This window comes from Python bivittatus, unplaced genomic scaffold (genome assembly GCF_059951505.1).
Source record: "Python bivittatus isolate LINGU-HERP-01145 unplaced genomic scaffold, Pbiv_v1 ctg000330_np1212, whole genome shotgun sequence".
Taxonomy (NCBI): domain Eukaryota; kingdom Metazoa; phylum Chordata; class Lepidosauria; order Squamata; family Pythonidae; genus Python; species Python bivittatus.
This window is the reverse complement of record NW_028277058.1, coordinates 8,770,089-8,797,074: the sequence shown is the minus strand read 5'-3', so window position 1 is coordinate 8,797,074 and position 26,986 is coordinate 8,770,089. Positions and strand designations below refer to the sequence as shown.

Sequence of the window (26,986 nt, the reverse complement as noted above, 5' to 3'; positions counted from 1 at the left end):
AGCTTTGTGCTGAAGGAGACGCAATATGTTCAACATGCCCTGAGTTTGATCCTTGTTCAAAAATTGAATCATAATGATGACACTGAATAAAATTACATCATTTGAAAAGTCAGATATATTTTACCTTTTATCCCTTTCTTTTAATGGTCTGTTCTCAATAATGTTTAGAATTAGATACAACTTAAGTGCAGGGGTTGGAGGTGGTGGTGAGCTTTTACTGTTGTTTAGTCTTTTGGGGATTAAGAGTGATTTTCATTTATTTGGGTTGGGTATTCTTTCATTTGATTTTCTGTTACATTTTTCCTGAGGCAGTTTAGTATACATTTACTTTTCTTTCTCTTTTTCTCATTATATACCTCTATTTATGTAATAGGCTAGACTTTTTTTTTTTTAAAGTATAGAATATTTTATACAACAGTAATATAATTATATACCTATACAACTATTACAACTAAGAAGGTTTTTAAGAAATGACAATGATAATGCTTTTAAAATTTAATAACATTAAATTTAAAACATTATTAACATGCTAAATATTTCTAAGAATTGTTCAACAATATTCAGACAAGTGAAAGACCTCCAAAATTCATGTTCTGACCTTAGCAGTGTTTACTTCACAAAAATTGTTTCCATATTATAACTTCATTCAGTTAACCAACCATGAAAACAGAATCTCACGCTGGGTTATTTTTCTGGCTCACTATCTGGAATTGAACCAGACCAAGAACTTTGCTATAATGCAAAGCAGGATCTTCACCCCAAGGCTAGCCTACAGTGGAATTATGGGACAAAGGAAGGAGATGAGGAAGGGCATGAAGACACAGGCATGGATTATGGAGCTTCAAATAATCATCCCTGATACTAATAAATAATTGCTATTGGTTGTTGCATTTCTTACATTTTTGAAAAATAAGTTATTTCCCAGTACACATCTGAAAGCTGCAGTGATTTAAGGAGTAGAGACTAGAACAGTAGAAACAAGAACTGAGTTAAAGGTTTGTTATAGAATAGCACAATTTAAGTACATATTGGATAGGATGCATTCGTTATTTTTAAGGTCAAAGTAAATTTCAATGTGACATTGACTCTTGGAGAATGTATGGTTGTGTGCATGTACTTTTCTTGGCCGCAAGACAGACATGACTTGCCATGGCCTTCTTCCTCCAAGGTGTTTTTTCCACTTCCCAGTGCAGCCTATGGAGACTGTAGAGGTACCCCCTTGAAGTCTTCCATCCATTACATTTTAGCCTCCAAGCCCTAAGTCAGCCAAGTGCTGCCACTGGCACATGCAATTACATTGGGTCAGTAAAATACAGAGCAAATGCACTGAAGTTGACAGTACTTAAAATATTTCTCCCTGCTATTTAATATTAACTTTTTTATTGTTGTTGGTTTATTTTTAGAACTGATTTTTGGCTACTTTAGACAACAGCGAAAATTTCTTGAAGAGATTGACTGGTCCTATTCTGGTAAGTACATTATCTGCTACTTCACCTGGGGTGTCCACAGGGTGTGGTCAAAAACATCAAGATGGCAGCTGCAGTGGTGCGATTGAAGCATTGCTTGTTTTTTACGTGCAGCACGTAAAAACAAGCAATGCTTTGATTGCAACATCTTAACATTTTGGATACTCCTGCATTTCACAGTGCTTCCTTATTATAAGTCAGCAAATTGTTTTTTCCTGGATAAAGCAAATTTTACCTGTTGGCTGTAGTATGATCAGTTATTAAAATGAACTGTGTGCCATTTCCATTGCATGAAATGAAGTGTCAAATTGGAGCGTGCTACTGCCTAATTAAAAATATTAGAAGGTCCTATGCTGATCACTTATTCATCTATTGCATACAGCCCCTGGACAACTTTCTTACAGCTCCCAAAGCTGCCATTGACTAAAGTTTTTGATAACTGATGTCATGATGTACCATTTCAAGCACAGAACAAAAAAAGTGTAATTCCTGAAATGAGCATAGTCTTAATTTGAGAAGCAAAAAACTTCCCACCCACCATCCAAATCCAGAAAAGAATTAAAAACCCTTCTAATCACCCCAACCATTGTGTCCTGGGTGCTAATAATATTGAAAGTGTGCGGTTGGCAATCAAAAAGATGCCTAACCTGAGTTATTGCAAAGAAATGTATTAATTTTTGAACTGCATTTGGCTAGATGTTTTTCCTTAAAGGTACACTGTGGTGCCTAATATAAACCTTGGTACTTTCAGGATATTTAGGGTAATTCTGCACTGCAACCTGATTTCCCATCCTGCTCCTAGATTTTCTTAAACCAATTTAGAAATATCAATTGGATTTCAGTGGATTAGCAGTGGGCTGGTGCTCTGCGTGGTCTACAGCCACTGCAAGAGGTTATTTCCTTCCCACTGGTCCCCATGCCTTTTCTTAGATACCTTCACCACCACCACCACTACTCAATTATCTCCTCGGAGACTAATCCAGACTTTTTTCTTTTTTTCTGTTACGGTTCCATCATTACGCTAATGCTACAATAATCAGAGCAATAGGGAACAGATTGTTCTTTCATTCCTATATTTCTCTGTAGTTCCATGGAAAGTTTGTAGCAAGGAAGAAGTAATTCAGCATCATAGAAGCAAGTAGTAATGCTACTACACTGCAACTTAAAGAGGTTTTCTGGAAAAAAAAGGAAAGGGAAGGGAAGCTTTGCAGTACTGTGGGCAAGGGATGGGAAAGCAATGGAAGCATGGAAAGTCCACTGGGAGACATGAGTTGAATGAAGCATGAGCTTCTACAATTAAGGATAGTTCATTGATATAATGGGTCATTATTGGATCAACCTCAACATTATGAAAAAATAACAGCTGCCAATCACAGAGAATGAGCCTGGGACAAAATGGCTGCCCACAGCAGTGACCAACCACTGAATGGAAAGGGGTATGTCAGGCACTATAGCCAGTTGGGACTGCTACTAGAATGAAATGAATTGCTGAAGACCATCTGCTTTGATGGGCTTAAGTCAGAAAACAGCAGTTTTGAATCAAAGCTAAAATGAAAACATGAGTATGGGGTGCATTTTCAGTGATCTGGGAGTGGAAGGAGGATGACATCATTCATTCCTACACTTAGGAACTAATGACCCATACTGCTGACAGGCCAAGCAGAAAGAATGAATTTTCTTTTAGAAGGCACTTGAGACTTCACAGTGTGGTCTTGATTCTTTGCCATTGGTTGAAATCAAAACAAATTTCAATACATGTGGGATAGGCCTCATAGGGCTGTGCAAAGTATTTGAAAGAGGTGCTTCACGTTGGAAGATCCACTTTTGTATGCATTGCTTCATTGCACTACGGATAATAGATATAGTTAGTGTAGGGATTTTCCTCTGTGACTTATTTACACTCCCTCTTTTGAGACTATCTAGTGTGTTTCTAATTGATTAGACTGATCTTTTCAGAGCTGTCATCACTTGCTCCTTACTATCTTTCTCTCTGGGTAATGGAATGGAATAAAGTGGTTGTGCCTGCAGAGACATGTGGAAACATCTGGGAACAGCTTCCAGAGCAGCCACACAAATCTTGCAAAAGGTGTGGCTGCTTTAATAATTCAAAAAGAGATGCTCAATCACACTCCCATGAGTTGGAAAGTACTACTTTCAAATCCTCTGCAAAGCCCTAGTTTCTCAAGTTGAACTTTCATTATCTTGGGTACCCTGATCTACCAAGAAATTCCTACAATTCCTATTAAGTATGAAACTGAGTTACAGAGAAAGTCAGCCTAGAATGTAGTTTCATGTTCTGTAGATGTTAATCATGACCATATGTCTGGTCATAATCTTTCCTTAGTAAAATAGTCTAGTGAGGAGGCAGAGTGGACTGGATTTATCATAGTAAAATTCTACAGTCTGCTCTCCAGATTAATACCCAGTCTTCAGATGTTCATAAATTGTCTAATTTATGTACATAATTGTGCTGTTTAAAAGCTCATTCAGCAGACATTCATACAAAGTAGTAATTTGAGATTAATCAAATTGCAGCATACTTTTTTATTATTTCCTTCTGCAGATTTTTAGAAAAATACTTTTGTTTCAGTTCTTCAGTTGAACGTGCTAGTTTAATATCAGTTAGGGTTTTCCATCTTTTCATTTCTTAAGAACATCAAATTGTTTAGTGATTAGGGATAAATATTAAATATACGAGATAGTGAAATTTACATCTTCCAAGCATAGTGGTAGTACTATCCTTAGCAAAAGAAAAGAACTAGATATATGTATTTTTACCATGAATATTTATTATGTGTAAGCAATAAAATATATAGACAACTCCTTTTTACTTTTCTTCATTGTACTCAGTTATATTTATTGCCGTGCCTCTAAGACAAACTTACATTTCCTTTTTTTATTCAAAATTATAGAATCATAGAATTCTTTAGAACAAGAAGTCTGCTCGGTGCAGAAATCCAAATTAAAGCATTCCCTACAGGTGCCCATCTCCCTTGCTTTTCCTGTCAGACTGCTATTAATATTTAACTAGAAATTGCTTTCCTGCGATTTAGTGACATTATTCTGTGTCTTCTACTCTGGGACAATAGAGAATGAATCTTGACCTTTTTCTGTGTGATACCCTTTAGGATGAAGGTGTCTTCTGAGGGTGCACATACATGTCCAAAGTCCTGTGGAGGGTTTTAAAGATGCCACATATAACAAGGCAAGCCACAAACTGCACCTGTAGATTTAGTAACTCTGCTTGATATTGTGAACAAGCCATCATGATTTTTATTTTTCCTTGGAATAGGTTTTCTCCCCAAGTTCTAAGAGCTAGGAGACAGAGGTTTGGGCAGTGACTGAATAAATTGGATTTTATGAAGTGCTGATAAATAGTCTAAATTGCATTATATTAGCTAAGATATTATAGCCCAATCAATACAAGTCATGGTATCTTTTTGATGAATAAATCACAGATGGCCAGTTCTCCTGACCTGACAGTCAGCAGAGGGAACAGGATATTGTGAGAGTGAGGTGTATTCAAAGATGGAGGAAGTCATTCTCTGAGGAAATGAAAAATTTCTTTATATTAATGTGGCATATTTAATTACAAAACCTACTCAGCTGATGGTTTGCTGTTGCTTGTTTTCAGATTTAGTCCTTAAACTGAAAATAGTTCAGGGCTGTTGGATCAGCACTGTGCCAAAGTTAATACGTATAAGAATCCTAAACACCAAGTAGAAGTATTGAATTAGAGAAAGAGCATCTTTTTTTTTAACTTCATTAAATTTTAAAAAGCAGAAAGATAAAAACTAACACAAACTAATAATCAAAAAAGAGAATAGAAAAAAAGAAAGCTAGAGATAAAGAAAGAAAGCAAAAGTGCTGGAAAATAGAAATGGAGAAGAATAAAAACAGAAATAAAAACGAATGACTTCTGACTTCTTATACAGCAGATATAAATGAAACATAAAATAACCTCTTACTCTAAAACTACATCTTAACATACATGTTTTACATCGTCTGTTAATTTGTCTAATCATCAAATCCATATATCATAATTTCGTTTTTTTTTTCCTGTTTGCCGTAAAAAGTCCAAAAGGGGCTTCCAATTAGCATTAAAGTTAGTCAATATTTTTTCACTAAGCAAAGCTGTCAATTTTGCCATCTCAGCTAACTCCATCATCTTCACCATCCATTCTTCCTTTGCGGGTAATGTCGAGTCTTTCCACCTTTGAGCATATTAAAGTCTAGCTGCAGTTATCATCTATAAAAACAAAAGTCCATGAGCTGTTTTCCAATTGTTTATCCATCAGTCCCAAAAGAAATGTCTCTGGCTTTGATTGTATATTAACCTTCAAAATCTTCTGAATTAATATATGAATTTGGGTCCAAGATTTTTTAGTCTTATTACATGTCCACCAAAGATGATAAAAAGTCCCTTCTTGTTGTTCACATTTCCAATATATATTTGAAGTCCCTTTATACATTTTTGATAAACTTTACGGTGACAAATACCATTGGTACATCATTTTATAAAAATTCTTTTAGGGTGTAGATTAAGGGGAAACAGAAGGAGTGGGAGAGATAGCATTCTGGCCATTTCTCCACTACTGAGATAGCATCTTCATCGCATCACCCAGCTAATGCTGAAGTGATATAAAACCTATCCTCAATAGGTTACTTTTTGTAGGAACAGCTATGGCTACTGGTGATGCTTGATCATGCAGTGCATCTGCTAATAAGATGCTGATTCCCCTCAGAAGACAGCCACCCTTCTGACTCTGGATGCCTGGCAAGCAATAGGAGGTAAAGCATTGAAGATGTAAGGGCTCAGTATCCCAAGTCTCTTGCAAAAATATTATTATGCTTTGATTTAGATACTCTATAAAACCTGGGCTATATTGTTTGGCACACCATCCTGCAATATTCCAGGATATAAGCCTTATTGCAGGGTGCATGACAGCAGTCATTCAGAAGGGCAAGCCTGCATACTGCAAATAAAGTCATTAAGATCTGGATCCAAAGGGACAGATGACTAGACAGACAAGGTACAGAAAATTAATTTATAAGCAAGCAGAATTAGTATTGTTTTATATCATTGTTATTACTTATGAAACTTGTTAAACTATCAGTCTTAGCTTCCAGCTTCCTGGCTTTGGGGACCTTTTTGAAGCAGCATGAGATAGTCTTAACTTATGTCTTTAACTGGAACTTGTAAAAGTTCCCCTCAGATAAAGCACTCAAAATTCTACTTTATAGCTCTGAGCCATTATGGCTTTGGCACATCTCTTTCTTTTACTTTGTTGCTGAAACCAGTGACTGCCTAATATGCTAATAAATGGATTTCTTTTGTTCAGTGCCTAAATTATTAAAATGTGAATTAACTACCTCAGCAGAAAAATTCAGATAAAAGTGGCCTCTTGTGCACTGCAGTTTCTTATAGCCAGAAGCTGTAGGTTCATGCTCCTTTAGACTGAACATAGTTTTGAAATTTACCTATAGAAAAATTCTTTGTGTTCCCATATTTATATCAAGCATATATGAATGTAGCATCTCACAACCTGGTGGAAGAAAAGTGTGGCCCTGGAAATCGTGGATAAATACATTTTTTGACCAAAGACTGTAGAGTTTTGTGGAATGTGTTGGGTGCTGTGTATGAGTAGGAGAAGGGAAAGTTGATATGGCTGATGCAGAAAGTAGGTACCTCCAGGGTGGAAGACAGATTTTCTTAATGTTCCCCACATAAATTATTTTAAATATAAAAACTAGATTTTGAATCAGCAAGAATTATTCTTCCTATAAAGAAATGAGGCTCACAGATTTTATTTAGCTGATAATCATTAAATTATAATTCTTATCTTTTTACATGTCCGCTCTAATGAGGTAGAAGTTTGCAGGACTAAATATCATGGCTATTGTCTGAAGAAAAATAATGCAGGCCCAGAAGAGATTTGCTTTTTTAGTTATTTCATAGATCAACTGAACTAGTAGTGATGAGGCACCTATTTACTATATTTATCAGGGCATAATTTTTCTTATTTTGCCAGTAGCCAACTATCTCAGTGACTTACAATAGCTACTTAGTCTATTTTAATTTGTAATTAAATTAACAGAAATGTTCTGAAATGTTCCTCTTGTTTACACATTATTTTCTTATTTAGATTCAATTTGGCTAAACAAATTTGCTTATGTATGTTTTGATGATCTGTATTTTTGTTTACAGATTATTTAAGCAAAAAGAACATTTTCTTGCTAAATTGTCAGCTTGCCACTTTCTTCTGAAAATAATTGTTCAGTGAGTTCAGCAGTATATCGTATGAGCTTGATTTGACATTGTTATTTATTATTGTAACTGGCTAAAAAAACTACTTCCTTTGGCTTATAGTACTGGGGAGTAACATAATATGAATCTTGCCAGCCAGTATCTTTAGGTTGGTCTAATTTATTCTCCTTTTCATAAATTCATAGGAATTACAGACAGCTGCAGTTGATATTATCAGTTTCTCCAGCTCATTCATTTGTAACATTAGCCACGTCTCATTTTTCCATTTATATTTCCCAGTTTTCCATATGGATCTGTGATTGAATTTCCTGTGGTTGTATGAAATTTATGACAATCCATGCATATAGTTTGGTTAGCAACTATGTAGTGATTATGCATTAAAAAGGATTTCCTTCATTTGTGATATTTGATTCCCTAAACGTTCACCTGTTAATACTTGTTCAAACTGAGGTAGATTACTATAAGTGCCAGTGGATGAAAACAATATATAGTCTAATGAATAATTAGTATTTAATTATTTATTAATTCTTAATAATATGACTCAAATCTTTAGAAAAATGTTCCCTGGATTTAGAACTGGGTGTCATCAATATGCCTTTAAGGAGACTGGGGCTCTGCATTGAAGAGTAGATTGATAGATTAAATCTAGCCAGTAATCTTGAATTTTGTTCTAATAAGTTACGATTGTGTAAGAAGCCAGGATCAGGGATAAAGCAGTTTTGGATCATGTTGCAGTCTTCTTGAAGCACCAGGTTCTGATTCTATTCCTGGACCTGGCTTTTCTTCTAGATAGTTTAATGGCAATTGTAGAAAGAAGTGTATGGCATGGGTTTGGTTGTCATGCTGGTTGAAGTATTGCAACATACCACTTTGGGAAGTGTTGAGATATTTCAGTCATCTTCAGCCCAGGTGTAAGTCAACTTCTTTGGAGTTCCTGGGTCAGAATATATCAGTTTATTAGTTTGAACTGGCTACTTTTTTTGTTGTAGGCATAATGAGAAGTAGGGAGAACCAGTTTGGTGTAGTGGTTAAGGCACCAGGTTAGAAACCAGGAGACCGCGAGTTCTACTCCCACCTTAGGTACAAAGCCAGCTGGGTGACCTTGGGCCAGTCATTCTCTTTCAGTCCTAGGAAGGAAGCAATGGCAAACCACTTCTGAAATCTTGCCAAGAGAACTGCAGGGACTTGTCAGGAGTCAACATTTACTCAAAGGAGCACACACACACATAATGAAAAATACTATGATAATCCTTGGACAAGGATATTTGGAGTAGTACTTTCTTACTTCATTACTTTGAAGCTTAACTCCATTTGACAGGGCCATTAGAAGTCAACTGACTTAGAAATCAAACAAGTCTTTCTCAGTTATGGCATCCATATTGCCACTTTGATTTAACATTTGTCCTGATTTCTTTACAAAACACAATATTCCCTAGCACATCTGGAAAGCATTAAGTTGTGGACAGGTATTTTGATGAACTGAAGTTAATGCATTTTGTTGTATAAAGCCGCACATGGTACCTTCAGGATGCTCTCCTCCAAACAGAATATTTTTGCCCAGATCATTCAGCCGAAGAGGGCAAGGAAGAACCTTCTTACTAGCTGCCCTGCTGTTATGGAACAGCCTGTCCCTGGAGACCCCTTACTGGAAGACACTGAAAGTATTTTATTTCACCAGACTTGTAGAATCTGAATGGTCAGTGGGCTGACTTTTTATTCAGTTATAATAATCTGATTTTTATTCTATTTTATTTTTATTGGACTTTGATTAGGATTTGTAGAAGTTTGATGAAGTTGTTTTTATTATGTTTTCTTGGTTGTAAACTTCCTGGAAACCTGCGATATAAAAATATTTGATCTGTATAAATAATAAATAAATAATTACTTCCAGCTGTTTGGGCTTTATGGCCTTCTGCTTCTTTTTTCCCAGGCCTTTGGTTTGATTTGAAGTTTGTCTTCACTAATGGTTTGAATTATATTTTAGTGTCTATTATGTTTAGTTTTCTGTTTATTTTTTCTTACTTATCATGAATCATGCCACTGGGAGCAACTTGGGGAACCACTGTGTATAGCGGGTACTATAAGAATGATTTTGCCTGATTTAAGTTAACCTAGGCTTTTGATAAAACTTAGAGGGAGGAAATAGATGTGATACCCAACAGCAAGTGCAGTTCAGTTCATAAAAGCACCACTGGAGGAAAAAATTAATCTGCCAACCCTCACAGCTTTCCTCATAAAATTAGCAATTCCATCACAGATCTCCTACATCACATGTAATTTTCCCTCTTTAAACTACAGTGGAACCTCGGGTTACGAATGCTTCTGTTCACGAACTTTTCGGGTGATGACCAGCTCCGGCTGCAAAATTTTGCTTTGGTTCGCGAACTCCGCCTCGGGTTACGAACAGGATCCGCGGCCATTTTCCCTCCCATGACCCGGTCCATGGCCATTTTCCCGCCCGTGACACGTGGTCCGCAGCCATTTTTCCGCCCCTGACACATGGTCCGTGGCCATTTTTCCGCCCCTGACACGTGGTCCGTGGCCATTTTTCCGCCCCTGACATGTGGTCCGCAGCCATTTTCCGTCCCTGACACATGGTCCGCGGCCATTTTTCCGCCCCGACACGTGATCCGCGGCCATTTTTCAGCCCCTGACATGTGATCCGTGCCCATTTTCCACCCCTGACACGTGGTCGTAGGGAGGGGGACTCTCCCTCCAAGCAATAGCCGCCTCCCTGTCCTCCACGCCAGAACGGATTAATGGTAATTACATTGAACCTTATGGGAAAATTTGCTTCGGGTCGTGACCAATTCGGGTCGTGACCAGAGTCATGGAACGAATTAAGTTCGTAAACCGAGGTTCCACTGTATAATGATTTGATATTGTTGTATCCAAATTAAAAACCAAAAGGAATTGAATTGCTGGCAAAAGAGGCGACGTCATCCAGAATTGCATGTGACACTAAGCTTATAATTATTCTTGTGTGATTCTTTTTATAGTAGCTGTGTGGGGAAAGGGAAGAGTTTAAAATAACGATATATGGACATGGGGGTTACTTGCTGTGGTCCCAGGTTGAATTCTTCTCTGGGGCGAAGCACAAGCACAAAGGGTCAACTCAGATTTGGAGCTATTGCAAGGCATAAAACTTTCTTATTATGATACCAATCCAGTCCATGTGCCCCATCTCTGCCACTCTTAGTTTTGCTGAAAATGACAAAATGCTTATAAGATTATTATTTCTAATTTGAACTGAAGGTACAGTAAAAATATTTTATTTCATTTCTTATTGCATAGGACTAAAGTTTCAGTCCTGCATGCATTTGCATAGAGTAGGATTTATGAGCATACATGGGTAGGATCGGGTTGCTCATCAGAGGCACATTTCATCTCAGATAGTAAAGCTCTTGAAATAGCAGTTAAAGTATGTTTTCACTTGTCTGCCATTGTCAAACTTCAGGAAGAATATGCCATTTTCCATTACTATAATGAAGGCTTTGTAAGAATACTAAATCATGCAAAGCAATGGCCTTTTCTGAAATCATGCTCCCTGCAGACCAATAAGAGCAACATTTCAAAGGCTAAAAACTTATTACTGCCTTTCAAGTCAATTCTTTAAAGAGATCTGCCATATTATCACATTTCTTGAATGCCAATTTGATGTTTCATTCTGTTTCACAAAGTACGCTACTAGGGTTTACTAGATTATCTGTGACAAAATAAATTGTTTTCAGCATTGTCTTTTATTACAAAATAGCTTTTGTTCGCATGGAATATGGATTTCAGTTTGTGCTTAAATAGCATAGCAACAAAAATGTTTATTTGTCAGTGAACGCAACTGTTGGGGTGGGAAGATCTATGCCTTCAACCCTGTGAGGTTTCCAGGCTCCCTTTGCCATAAGTTGTTGTTGTTATTATTATTACTATATTAAATTTAATATAGCTGCCCACTCCAGTGGACCTGAGTGGTAAAGTTTCAGAGGAAAAGCACCCATGTGATTTATAAAATTAAGAAATCTCCTGAATGGAAGAATCCAGGAATATGAGTTGTATTGATCGAAAAGAATTGTCCTTATTTTTCACAATTTTGTTTTTTAAAGTATATTTACAAATATTGAGTATTTCCTTTGTGGATTTTATAAAACATTAAATTGAAAAATAAGTTATTTTGCTACAAAGCTCTTTAACTTGAATATTAAAAAATCTAAGTTAGAAAATGTTTAACATTAAAGCGCAGTAACTGTTAAACCTGTAATACTCCTGCAGTGAATATATTTAGATCAAAAGTTGGAACGGATCCTTTCCCAGTCCAGTCTCCTCTTCCCACTTGCTAGACTATTTTTTAAAGAAAGAATATGTCCAGATATGTCAAGTTATGCCCAGACCAAAACTGACCTGAATTTACATCGTAGGTTGGTCTGACTGTAGTTTTTTGCTAAACAGACACCATAGGAATCACCAGGAAGATTCTTGGTCAGATAATTCAAGCCATTAATTGGCTACTGCCAGGCCCCTTCATTGAGCTCAGTGGGGTGAACCTCCTTTATCTTCAGGATATTGGTAGTAAACAAAGTCAGAATATTTGCCCTGTAAATATTATAAAAGGTTAAGGTTCCTTATAAGTTTAAGTAGCTATTGTAAGCCTGTGAAGTTAGAAAAGTCTGTATATCCTAGCTTCCATAGAATAAAGTGAGTGTGCTTGGAGTAAAAGTGGACTTTGATTGTGTTTGTGGCATACTGACCAGTATATACTTAGCAGGGAATAAGTTAACTGGTAACTTAATAGTTTAGCTGTCTATATAGCTAAAATGCCGTATGTGAAAACCTCAGTTCACTAAAGCTATGATGGATGGTGAAGATCAATATCTGTAGGCCCATCTGTGATGAGCATGACGCATGGAACACTGAAATTTGGAAAATAATAGGAGTAAATTGTAAAAAGCATGAATTAATGCAATAAAAAGAGAGAGAGAAAGAGATGTAGCTTTGAAACTAAGAAAAGGGAGAGATGTAATGTTAGAATGAAGGTTTCCTGACCTTGTGGAGTAGAATTGATGAATAGATCTATGGAAATGGAGGTGTAGGTTTAATTATGAATGAAAAGGCTAAAATGTACATCACAAAATATGAATATTACTTGTATTTTGTGGATGGAATTCTTAACCTGGTGATAGTTGCATGTTATGCTCCAATGAATAAAGGAAGAATGAGAAAAGAGTTCAGGAGAAAATTGTGCAACATTCTGAATGACAGTACATGGTTTAAGATAAATCTGTTCATAATGTACAAAGCAAAAGAATGAATATAAATCTAAAAGTTTGACTGATTTGATTAAACATGAATGATTGAGCCAATTAGTTTAGGCTATCTGGATGAAAGATTCTGAACACGGGACAGATCATTTTTGGTAGCATCAAGAGTGGATGTTGGAAAAAATGGTCATGGAAAAAAAAGGAAGTGAAATAAAGTAGAGTGTAGGAAAATGATTGCATAAAGAGAAAGTAAGAGTGCTCCATGAAAAGCATTAGAACATGGATTAATCCAACAGAATGAATGGGAAGTGGACATAATGGGAAGTTATATGCAACAAACTGAAAAGAATTAGTTACAGAGTGACACAAAAGAGTCACACTAATGGGAAATATAAAAAGGGATAGTTGTTGGGATGACAAGTAAAAGAGGCTTTGGATGAGAAAAATGTGTGTAAGAAAATGATTGCTACAGAAAATAAGGATGAGAGAAACATATTCTCTAATGTACATAAAGAGAAAAGGGTAGTTGTGAAGATAGCAAGGAATAGGATGGCTGGTGTGGGTCTTCCGGGCTGTGTGGCTGTGTTCTGGAAGTTTCCTAACGTTTCACCAGCATCTGTGACCGGCATCTTCAGAAATGTTAGGAAACAAAACTTCCAGAACACGGCTACATAGCCCAGAAGACCCACACCAGCCATCGTATTCCGGCCGTGAAAGCCTTCAACAATACATAGCAAGGAATAATTAAAATTAAAAGAGGCAGAGAGGATGCAGAACACTTTTGGTGGAAAAAAATTGTTTTGAAAGTGGGTGAAGAGGCCTGAACAAGATGCTTCCAGCAGATTGAATAGAATTAAAAATAAAAGTGAATGAATGATTTGGGAGGAAACTGAAATGAGGAATATTTGAAAGAAGTAATTGAGAGATTTATACAGGAAATATATGTTGAAGAATGGAATTGAAACAAATTCAATAGGTGTTAATATAAAAAAAATGGATGACGAGGAAATTGTAAATGTTTTGAGACTGTTGAAAAAGTTGTTTTTAGACTGCAAGTGCAGATGTAATTATTAAATGTTAAATATGGGTGTGATTCTACAATGTGTTTAATGTGTACAGAGATTGTATTTATGCAGATAGCTTATAAAATGCCACTAGGATTCTGGATTTCAGTATTAATGTATCAAAGATCAAGATAGTCACATCTGACAGTGAACAATTGCAGTTTATATTTAAAAAAATAGAACAAGTAGACAAATGTATTTTGTCTAAATATAAATATATAAAATATATATTATATATATTTATATAAATATAAATATATAAAATATATTTTATTTATATAAAATATAAAATATATTTGTATATATATGATAAATAAATTTTGGTAGCATGTCTATTAAAGATGGGAAAATGGTTGGCTGTAGAATGTGACTTTATTCTGTAGAAGGTCTAACTAATAGGAGTAAATTATAAAAACCATGAATTAATGCAATAAAAAGAGAGAGAGAGAGGCAGAGATGTAGCTTTGATGTTGCAAAGAGTCGACACTGACTTGATGACATGTAATTAAAAAAAATCAGTTCGTGACCTGTTGTGAGGAATAAATGTTTATCAAAAGAAGCAAAACTAATGAGCATATAGGGCATTTGAAGAAAAGTTAAATAATTATAATGCTTGTAACATTAACATTCAAAACTGTAATATTTATTTATTTATACATTCGATTTATTCTCCACCCATCTCCCTCCAATGGGGAACTCTGGGCGGCTCACAAAGTATATAATCCTAACAGTGACTAACAATTCTTACAATTACAAATCTACAGTGCTATATATTACACTATGTGACCAGCAGGGGTCGCTAGGGGGTCATCCGGGCTTTTCCTCCTCTGTAGATCTTTCTCACCACTCGCATCGATCATCGCTCGTGCCGGTTGCATTCGGAGTTCGGCCAGCACCAGTATTTTGCTCCCCCATGCAGCGCTGCCAGTTCCTCCTGTCTAAACGGGAGTCCCCATTTATCTACTCGCCGATGGAATAGCTTTTGAACTGCTGGGTGAGCAGAGCCGGGCCCAAACCACTGGAGTGCCGGCCATTTCTGACCGGCAAACTCCAGCGCCACCACATCCCATAATATTGATAGAATATCCACTTTTTCTTTTCTTCTCTTTTATCTACATTAATACTCTAAGGCACTTACATAATAAAATAAGCATATTATATAAATATCATACTAAGCATATTCCAGGCAGTCTTCACTTAACAACTGGCCTTTAATGATGGCTCAAAGTTATGACAGCCTCTGCTTTACAAAAAGCGCTTTACAATCTGTACTCACACTTACGACCGTTGCAAATGTGGCCTCCTGCGGTCATGTGATCACGATTTGCTACCTTTTTTACATTTTTACACCACCCCACCACAGTCATTAAGTGAATTATGTGGGCAGTAAGCAAATTCCATGGTCATTAAATGAATTCCAGCAAAAAATGTCCATAGGGGAAGCTGTATTTGTTTAACGACCACGTGATTTGCTTAACAACTGTCATAAAAATGGCCATAAAATTGGGTCCAGTCATGTGGTGATTTGCTTAATGACCACCTGTTTAACAACCAATTTTCTGGTCCCCATAGTGGTCGTTAAGCAAGGACTACCTGTATATAAATATTGTATCAAAATAACATATTATTAGTTCCGAGAAATGGAGCAGTAGATGGCTTATATGGTAAGATTTAATAATATGTTAAAGAATTGAGGCAGTTCTATATTAACATTTTATAGATATACTTTTAGTTTCTACAATATCACTACTTATTCATTCTTCTAATTTTTTTTCTGATTTTATTAGCACCGCTATACTTTTGGTTGTACTTTTTCATATCTTCCAGTTATAATATTTACCAATAAATATATGTTATTTTTAAAAAAGCAAAAATAGTTGTGTTCTGCCCACTTTGTTACATGGATGAGAGGGTTGTTGCGTGTCAGGAAAGACATAACAGCTGAATGCAGAGATAATGGATACTTAAGAGCTTTGTGTGGTAAAACAAGAGATAGAGTCAAGAATGAATGTGGACTGGCCAACATAAAAGAAGTAAATTGAAGTGGCTTGATCTTATAGAAGGAATTAATGAGGACTGAACTGCAAACAAATATATGAAGGGAGAGTGAATGGCCAAGAGGAAAGGGAAGACCAAGAAAGTCATGGTTGGATGGAGATGATGAGATTCTCGACAACAACAATAAAAAAAGAGAACAAAACACAATATTGAAATGATGTGTGGATTTGGTAGAGGCACAGATGGTTTACAAAGATACAGAGAGATATATGAAAGGTGTTGGTGTAAAATAAATTTAGCTGTATTTTGTTATCGTTCGTCTTTAAATTCTTGCTGGCTGGGGAATTCTGGGAGTTGAAGTCCACTCATCTTAAAGTGGCCAAGTTTGGACAACACTGCTCTAATTAGTCTAAATTCAAGAAGATGCAAGAAGATGTTGCTATTATCTCAGAGTAATTATACAGAATATAGTGACATCTGCTTTCATAATTCTAACAAGCTGTCCATTGTCACTTTGGAGTCCAACAGCATCTCAGTCTAATGAAATAAATAATAAAATAAATAAGTAACTGTTTTGATTGGCTTGGTGCTTTACCATTGTGGATTGTTTAGTTCTTTCAAGATATTCAGTTACAAATTGTTTTATGTTGTCACAAGGAAGTCCTTTTATTCTTTTATCTTAATTTTATTTTAATCTCTCGTTATGCTTTGTTCCGTTTCATTCTCTTTTGTTTATTTCTTATATATGTAAATGTCAATTGGCAGATTTATAGTGGTTTTATTGTTTGTAATGTATTTGAGTCTGCTTTTATGTGTTGTTTTAGTGTTATAACTACTTCTGTGATCATTAGCCCTACATAAAGAAATAAAGAAATATTGTTTTATTATTTTCATTGTGTTGATTTAATTTTTGTTGTGAGCTTTCCAGAGTGGTGTTTTAAAATGAGTGGTGATATATGTGTCAGAACCTGCATCACCCAACTATTGTTGTTTTCCATTGTATTGCATTCGATGAGAGTTGGATTGATTTGTTTCTGCCACTTGTAACTAAGGGGGGGGGCTGTTAAAGGTTGTAAAGGAGTAGTAACGGGAGGTGGGAAGGAGCTTAACCATATATGGGCAATTTAGACTGGCCTGATTGCCGGCAAGGCAGCTGGGGCCCAAAGAGCCAGGAAGGAGCTCGGGTAGGAGGAGGAGGAAGGAAAGAGGTCATCACCAGGTGGAGAAGAATCGAGACGCCAGGCAACAAGGGGAGGGGGGATAAATAGAGGGAAGTTTACCCAAGGCTTTAGTTTTAGCAATGTTCTGTTTGCAAGCTACATGTACCCCTTAATAAAGTAGTATTTTTATGAACCAAGCCTGGTTGCGTGAGAATGCTTCTGAACTGGGTTGTGGACATTGTGGACTTGACAATATGTCTTATAAATAAATAAATGAATTAGAGTGGCAAGATTTCTATTCTTCTCATTATAGAATAGTTTTTGTTGAATTTTGTTTCTCTGGTATTAGTACCTTACAGTTTATTTTTATTGTATCTGCAAATACTTTAAATTAATGCATTATAACTTAGACTAAAATTAGTGAATTCTGCACTTGCCATTGGCATCAAGTATTAAAGTGGCAGGTTCTTTGATTAATGTAAGACATCAGCTATACAGTCAAAGTAGGAGTTGCTGGTGGGCCTAAATTTATATTCAGACTTCGTCTTGAATGCTCTAGATTGTGAGTAACTTTCATTAAAACAATTTACAATTATTTAAAAAATAAGTTTCAAATGTCCAAAATGTTCAAAAGTTTCAAATGTACTAAAAATAAATTTATGTCGATAACATAGTTTGTCAGGTCCATATGCAGCTAATTCTGCCCCTTCTAATAGTGAGATCTCCCTCCCCCGCTACTCTTATTTTCTTTCCCAGTTGAAAACTTTATTTTTGTCGATCCATGTGGAATTAAGATTGTTATTCTTCATTGATCTGAAGAGTTTGAGATGATAAAACTTTCTTGGTGGTTAGATGCCACCTTCCTTATGTAGAGCCTCAAATTAGTTGAACAGCTCCAATGGCATGGGGCTTCTCTTCGTTTTTCTGCCACTAGCCTCCAAGTACTCAGTAATCCCAGTGAGTTCTTCCTCTATGGAGTCTTCTCCCAGCCTCTCTGCTCTTGGACAGCTTCCTCTGTTCTACCTTCTTTGGAGGTCTCATTCCCTTGGCATTCACAGAGAGCACTTGGTGCCTTACTTGTGTGCTCTTCCTTTTCCTTGATGAGTCTTAAAAAAGAAATGTGGCATTTGAGTATTTTCATATTCTCCTCCAGCAAGGACACAAGCTTGCATTTCAAATAGGCATAATTAACATATCCTCCTTATATATCTTATAAATAAGTGAAAGAAGAGCAATTTTTAAAAAGAAAGTCATAACAAATTTATCAATGTTCATTTCATGAATAATTAATTCTCAATGCAATGAATGAATGAAATCATCAACCATATTCACTGAGAAACCTTACTGTGTTCAAAGGAGTTTACTCATTGTAACTTAACTGTTCTTCCATAGCATCAGTAATAAACCCAGCAGTAATTAATATAACATCTAAAAAAGTGAATCAGAAGTCTAATCAATCTGAGAGCTAGTTTGATGTACTGGTTATGGCATCAGGCTAGAAACTGGGAGACCATGAGTTCTAGTCCTGCCTTAGGCACAAAGCCAGCTGGGTGAACTTGAGCCAGTCACTCTCTCTCAGCTCTAAGAAGGAGGAGGCAAGGGCAAACCACTTCCGAAAAACCTTGCCAAGAAAACTGCAGGGACTTCTCCAGGCACTTCTCCAGGCACTCCAGGCAAAAATTGACTTGAAGGCGCGCACGCACACACACACACACACACACACACTGAAGCTCTGAATCAGTGCACTCATTAATAATTTGTCTGCAGTATCATCACTTTAAAAAGTAATCATTAACTCATCTCACCACAAAAGGAGTATGGACTAATGATGTATAGGTGCCCTATAAAACAGTTAGATAGATAGAGATATTTGTTCCTGTTTTTATTATATGTATTTTCTGGTTTTTGTAAACCACTTTCAATCCTAAGGAAACAGGTGATACATAAAACCATTAGTAAAATAAATAAATCAGCAATTCATACCCAATGAAGTAAACCCATGAGTTAGTTAACCATTCATCATGCTGCAACTCAGTAAATTCACTAATAACTTAATCATGGCAATATGTATGATTCCACAAATTTTAATACAGCCTTGTTGATTTGTTCTAACAAATAGTTCCTCATTCTGCCACAGGTCTCAATCACTCAACTGTTTTATTGGACCGTTGAGCAATTTAATAATAAATAAAACTGAAAACTAAAATACAGTATTGTTAATGGTTGAGCCAATAATCATCTGTTGGTCTTGCTGGAGGACTCAGTAGAACATGATGTTTTTATGTCCTTTCTTGGAGCTGCCATTAGCTGTTTTATCTGTTCTGTTAAAGATGTTCCTCTAGACACAGTTTTCTGAAAGGGCAGAATCAGGGTTAGGGTTTTTGTCCCTCCCTTTTCTTGTGAAGAAGAGCAGAGTACCTTTGAGAAAAAGGTCAACTTCAACATATTCCAGGGGTTAATAGACCATCCTTATGTTATGTGACTTGGATACGTTTTCATAATTGAAAGGAAACTTAACTGTACAGTTTGGAAATGTCAAATATGTTAGTGCATATGTAGATTAATAAAGAATTAATCCACAGGATGATAGCCAACTGGAGTCAGCCCATGACAGCTTATTACGTCTTAATCCATGTTAAAAACCAGCTGATACATTCAGCAATCTAATATATCATTTTTTAATATCCAATTTTGTTTAATTTGGATGAAATGCTAGGTTTTCATATTTGCTCCATAGTTATGAACTCTTTATTGATAAATGAAGCTATGCATTTGTGAAATAGAAAGTGTTTCAGAATGAATGAATATAGATTGCTAGCTCCTCTGAATACAGATGACAATCCCTACTAAAAAAAGCTGAGTTGTTTTTTTAAAAAAATGTCTATTTCCAATGTATATTAATTTTAACCACAGTTAGTGTGTGAAAACTCTATTGTATTGTTTGGTATTAGATAGTATTATTTCATTCTGGGTGTTTGACCATGGGTACTATTAGCAAAAGAACACTTTTGATGAGTTGCTAGACTGAAGGAATATAATTGTAAATAAATATTTAGGTACAGTTACAAATGGGGTGTGATTTACAACAAATTTCTAGTGGCAACTGTACTCAAAGCAAGTTCAATTACAGAACATATGATTAGATGCTGTACATATGTCATGGAGGAAGGTCACTTTATTGAAACAAAGATCTTTGGGTTCCAGCTTACAAAGGAAGATGAACAGAGAATAATAGAAAGGCAGATCTTTAATCAGGATTTTGAATAGTCGGGTGGGAAATTCTAGGGCTCTGATTTGCTGTCAAGATCTTGGGGCCATATAAGAAAAACTGGATAAGTTTGACTGTGAAAGGAAAGCCATGTTTATTGTTAAGAAACACTGTGCTTTCTAGAGGCAGCAGGGTGCTGGAAATAGCCATTGTTACTTGTTAGCAAGCAGAGAAGTATTGATATTAGAGGCCTATCACCCAGTTACTTTGTGCAATTTCCTTACAGTATTAAGTTTGCCTCGTCAACTTCACAGGGCTGGATCTTCCCTGCCTCTGCTCAATTTCATTCTGCCTATTTTAATGGTGAGCAATACTGCTTTCTTTTCAGGAAAAGGAAAAGATTGGGGTGGGGGCTATGTTTGGGGCAGGAATAGTTGTGTTTGGTCTGACAGGATTACGTAAAGTGGGGAACTGAACTCTGAAAATACCAACTGAACTCTGTCATATTTGCAAGGCCATGGAGAAGTGTTCTGGAAATAAATTCCCATCCTATTTCAGCCATAACAGATATTTGTTTAGTAAACATTAGGTGCTGATCCACCGAAATAGAGATGATCCAAAGTAATATCAAAAAAGACTTTTGCTGAAATTAGTGGCCTTTTCAAAAAGCAGTGCAAGCTGATGTAACAGCTCAACAAAAGGCATCAAAAATTCATATGCACAGGACTTCAAAAATTAAACACCAAAAATGCTGCTGAATTAAAAGAAGCATTTGTTCAACATTTTTAAATGGCTTTTTTCATATAATAATAATAATTTATTAAATTTGCATGTCACCCGACTTCTAGCGACTCTGGGCAGTTTACAGTTGTTGAAACATTTAAAAACAAAGAACAATACAAAAACACAAAAGCAACACAAGACAAAAGAACAGCGATGGCAAATAAATAAATAAACTCAGAGAGGAACAGAAAGGAAGAAAGGGGGAATCAATCGTCCTCTCCAAAAAACTTTCAGGATATACAAAAATGCTTTCAGGATAGGAAGAAAACTGCTTCCAGATTGTCTGGAGATAGAAAGATGCATCGCATTTGGCATGACAACTAGGCTAGCCTTCTCGTACCACAGTCCAGCCAATTCAGACAAATTGTTGGAGTAGAATCCAGATGTCATCCCAACTTTATTGCATTACTTTCAGTGGGGCAGAAATTTTGTTGCAAATTTGAACAGTTGAATACAATCTTCATCTGTCTCCAAGCAAGTCAAGTACAAATATCTGCAATTAAAGTTTAATAGGTGCAAAGGTTATGCCAAATAGCACAGAGACACAGCAAATGCCATCATAGTGTAGCACGTGAGGAATGAATACCGATGGCAATTGCCTTGGCAAACTTAGTTTATCCTTGCTTACATGAACTCATCAAAACTGGCTATTGGATATTATGATGTCATTGGGTTTCTGTGATTCCTGATTGTTCCAGATCATTTACACATTTTTAAAAAGTGCCATAAATCAGCTGAAGAGAGGAACAAAATAGAAGAGTAGAAAATACCCTTTTCTTTTCCTGCAAGCGTTTTACGTCCTCTGAAATAATAACTTTTGCACTTCATGAAAATTCAGTATTCAACTGTCTATAGTGAGATGTAGAAATTTATAGAACTAAACTTCTAATATTGCTTCCTTATACAAGAGCTCTAAAAAAATGGTATTTAATTTTCTATTGAAAGCACAATATAAGCTAATGAGTAACATAACAGAAACATGTAATCAAACTTTTGTGGCTATTTTTGAACTGGACTTCAGTTTATTAGCAGCAGTCCTCTACTCACATACCTGAGGGTAAATTCAGCACTGCATTCATTTTTTTGTGCACACACACACACACAAAGTGATCTGTTCAAAGCAATTTTGGAACCTGCCAATATATTTGGGATAACATACTTTCTACACTGCTTTACTCAGGGCATATCTTTTAAATATCATTAGTTGTAGCTGAAGTCTGATTTTATTTATTTAAATATATATAATACATAGTTGTTCTTGATCCTCTTCAGGAGAAACTTTATGTTAAATGTTATCTAAATGACTTTTCCCCTCCGTTTTTATCTACTTCTGCTTTCTTACTTTGCATATAAATACATTACTTTCCTCTGTGACTCCTGGTTCTGCAAGTTGTGCAGAATGTTAATTCACTTTATATATCTAGAAGCTCAGCTGTTTCAACAGGTGAGATAGGCAGAAATAGGACCTTTTAAAAAGTTTTTCAGTTATGATTAATGTTTGCTGCCATGTGTACCATTTGATTAATTCATCATATCCAGAAGCTTTCATGAATAGCACCTTTTGAAATTCTCTTTACCCCCCCCCCCCACACTTTCTTCTCCTTTTATCATTTCTGGATGTGAGTGACAGCAGGCAAAGATCAGCAGTTCTTTCATATGCTACAGGGCAACTGACAGATCTGCTTTTCTCTCAGTCACCACAGGAAAAGTCTTCTTATTTTGATATCTATATTAGAGACTATGCTAGGTCCTCTGCTGAGATTCAGATACATTACATATGGAGGGCTAGTGTGTGTCGCTGGGCAATATCTTCCACTTGAAAGAAGCCCTGATGGTGTTGAGCTACAACACCTAGCATGACTGGGGCTGCTGGAACTTGCAATTCAATAACATCTGGAGTGTGACAGATTATATATTAGAACGTACTTATTAAAATTAAGGGTCTTTTGTATCAGTGTACAAAGTGTTCAGTGTGGCAGCTTTCAAGTTAATACAGTAGACACGTTCTCACATGGTTCTTGTGACAATTTGTATTGAGACCTGTCAGAGGGTAGGTATGGATAGGAATGAAATCAGACACACACAGAGAGCTAACAAGTGAAGTATAGTGATGTTTATTATCAGACAGGCATAATGCAAAATTTATTTAAAATGGTTTTAGTGGAGCAAAAGGCCAACTGGGATCTGAAAGTTCAGCAAGGCTTTGTAAAGTATTTACTATAAAGGGATGAGAATGTAGTTTAGACCTGCCATATATTTTACTGAGTATAGTACATATAAACTGAGTATAGTACATATTTGACAAAGAAGATAAACATCCTGTCCACCCTTAGCTGTACTACAAATTAGTAATGAATATATAGGACATTTTAAATATCACTTTAATCCAGCAGTAATACATTAAATATAATGTTTAATTGCAATATTTCTTTATGACAGAGTCAAAAGGCTTTTGACTATATCATTTATAATATACAGATTCTGCAATTGTGTAAGTTATTTTGTTTTAGGTGATGTGCATTTTTACCCCAGAGGCTGTAGTATTTTAGACTTATGCTCACAGTTTATTAATATACATGATCATAGTAGTTTATGTTACATTTTTATTATAGAGACTCTCTGCTATGTTGGTATTTTACTTCCTTCATTTGAATTTACTCTCATGTTGTATATTTTGTAAATTTGGCTGGTCATTGACTGAATAAGTGTTACTACTACTGCAATAAGTTAAATGTATTTTAAAAATCAAGACACTGCTACAGCTACGGCCAAACCTCCTGGCATCAAGATATGTTGGGAAAACTTCCAAAATTTCCTAGTCAATTTCCAAATGAGGTGTAGATATCATGGTTCTCTGAACCTCTTTCTATGTATCCCCAAGATCCCTTTGAACCATAAATAGCAAAAACTTGTTCTGATGTGGGATTGTAGTATAAATTCCAATTCTAAAATATCCTTAACTCAGTTAAAATGGAAAAAACCATTCCAAAATGATGCACATGGAATATTACAGCCACACCCAAACATGACGTTGTTCTACAGGCTGTGAATTTTGTCTATAGAATTCTGATCTATAACCTTATTATTCGGAATCAGCTATAGCCACTGAGACTACAGTTATTTTAAAGGTCACCTGTGTATTGATATAATTCAGCAAGGAGCTTAGCTTAAATGTCACTTCCAAGCCAGCTGTTCACAGCAGTCCAAATTTTTAATTAGTGAAAAATGGTCTTCTTTTAAATTTTGAGGATTATAAAAAAGAATGATTATCAGGTTAACAGTTCTGATATTTTCTCTGGAAGGAAATCCATACAGTTAAAGAAATGGCTTAGATCTTCACTGTTTATCACAAGCTTATTCTGTCTGCCCACTATGAGCTTAATGTATGGTGTTTTTCGACTCTTCCAAGAACTCTTTGAGATATTTTAGACTTCACCCTGAAAACAGTCCTTGGTTAACAACAGTAATTGGGAGCAGGAACTCCATCACTAAGCAACGTGGTCATAAAGCATGACATCACATAACCACGCTGACTTATGATGGCAGTTCTGGCAGTTTCAGTTGCGGCTATTAGGCAAATGGTTGTTGAGCGCGACATCAAGTGATCACCATTTGCAACCTTCTGACAGCTTCCCCATTTACTTTGCTTGTTGGAAGCCAGCAGTGAAGGTCGCAAATGGTGATCACGTAACTGCAGGATGCTGCGACTGTTGTAATTGTCAGCTGGTTTCCAAAGTGCCCAAATCACGATCACATGACCGTGGGGCCACTGCAATGGCTGCAACTTCAAGGACCAGCCAAAAGTCTTCTCCTTCAGGACTATTGTAATTTCTAACAGTCACTGAACGAATGGTTGTTAACTGAGGACTACCTGTATTGACAGTTTTTCTGGGCTCTTGAAATACTGTATGTGACTTTCAGTTAACATTTTATTCATCAAGTTCAATTACAACTATCTGAAAAGCATTATTTGTGCAAAAATATATTATTATTTGGAATGCTCTCCCCTTGGTTTTGTCTGAATGTTAAGATAGAATACCATTAGTGATATTTAAGTTCAGTGATATTTTGCAAGCAAAATTATTCTCTCTCTGAAACACTTTTCACCTTGCTTTTATTTCAGAATGTTATGATAATCAACAGGTTGGTGGTTTTTCTAACTAATTTTCCTGCTTGAATACTCTGTTACGTTCTATGAGCTGGTCTATTTTTGTCCTAAAAGAGGCAGAATCATACACCGAAGCCTGCTGTGTCCTTCTAACATGTCCCATGTTCCACACTGAGAAAGCTGGCAGGCCTTCAACTCCAGAGCATGTATTTCTTAGTAAAAAGAATAAACTGGCTGCACAGCCTGTTTCCATTTTCATTTTTTCAGCAATTACTTTGTCTTGGCTTCCTTTTCCAATCATAAGACCAGCTATCATGTGGGTGAGATGAGAAAATGACATCAAACTGAACAGGTCTTTCTGGCATCAGCTAACTGCAGAGTGACCAATACAATTTTCTGGTACCAAAAATGATGCCATTGTGTCTGAGGATGAAAAACCATTTTGCTGTTGAATAAGACAGTTGGTCATGCCTTGTTTACTTCTTTCTACTATTATATTGTCCAAAATAATTTTTTTAACATGTGTTGAAGTTTATCTGAAATAAAGAAAGAGGGTACTTAGAAATATGTAACTATAATTTGTATTAGAAGTAACTAAGGGAACAAATACTTAAGTCTATGCACAACAGGACAAACCTAAGATTTTCCTGTATGTCAATCAAGCAGAAAATATGGATGGGTTCAAGGCTGAGTGGCAAACATCTAAACAGGAAAGGCATTGACTAGCAGGGAGAACTTCAAATGTGGCTATGTGTATTGCTTGTTCAAAACAAAAGGGAGGGAGAGAGACAGAAAGAAAGACTTCAGTATAGATAATGTATTGGTAAATAATATAGCTAAAGCATATAAGGGTAGCTTCTGGAATTCTTTCCAACTCTTTACAACAGCCATAGGAACATCTGTGTTTTCTTGTGTGTAACAAACGAATGTGTTGCATCTTTCTGGGGATGTATTTTTGCTCTCTCTCATGTTGCATCCGGTATTCAGGGAAGGGCTGTGTGGGCTGCATGAGTTCCAGTCTGGGTCGTATGACTGGGAGGGAGGGGGGCTTAGAATAGATAAGTCACCTGCATTCTGAGCCATTGACCAACATAGGGATCCACTGGGGAAGAACTCAGGACTTTTTTTCTTTACAGCCCCCTGCCTGATCTTGCTCATTTTCTTTTGCTGGCTTCTCCCTACTCACTATATTTGGTCCCAGTCTGTTCAGTTTTCAAAGATTTATTAAGCTGATGGACAGAATTCCAACCTCTTTTACCTAACTTCTTTCAAATATTCTGTTGCGTTGGAAGGAATAAAATCCAATATACAGTATGTGTCAGCTACAGGACTAGCATCTTAGAATCAGTTCCAATAAGCAACAGTGAAGTATAGGCAGGATATGGGACAGTACAGTGCTAAGAATATTTTCAGAGCAGGACTAAAACAATTACTGCTTGAAAATCATAGTGATTAACTGCTCTGGCAGAGAATGAGGAGATGACAGGCTATTATATATTTCTGTTCTTTGTGACAGATTATATAGAAGCCAGCAAAAATGAGAGTAATCAACAAAATGCAAATGGTACAATATTTTTGATGCAATTCTGACTGCATATTATTATTTTAAATAGGTGACACAGTTTGAAAGGTTAGATTTATAATTAAAAACTTTGTTAAAGTTTGGTAACTTTTAAGCCTAT

At 36.1% G+C, this 26,986-nt stretch overlaps 1 protein-coding gene across 1 annotated transcript in view; it reads left to right on the top strand.

Moving 5' to 3' along the window:
* Positions 1 to 26,986, top strand: part of PTPRZ1 (protein tyrosine phosphatase receptor type Z1) — a 111,143-nt gene that overhangs the window by 27,393 nt on the left and 56,764 nt on the right. Inside the window, exon 2 of the mRNA XM_088141682.1 lies at positions 1,404 to 1,469. Within this exon, the coding sequence (XP_087997808.1) occupies positions 1,404 to 1,469 (66 nt within the window). The remainder of the gene's footprint in view (positions 1 to 1,403; positions 1,470 to 26,986) is intronic.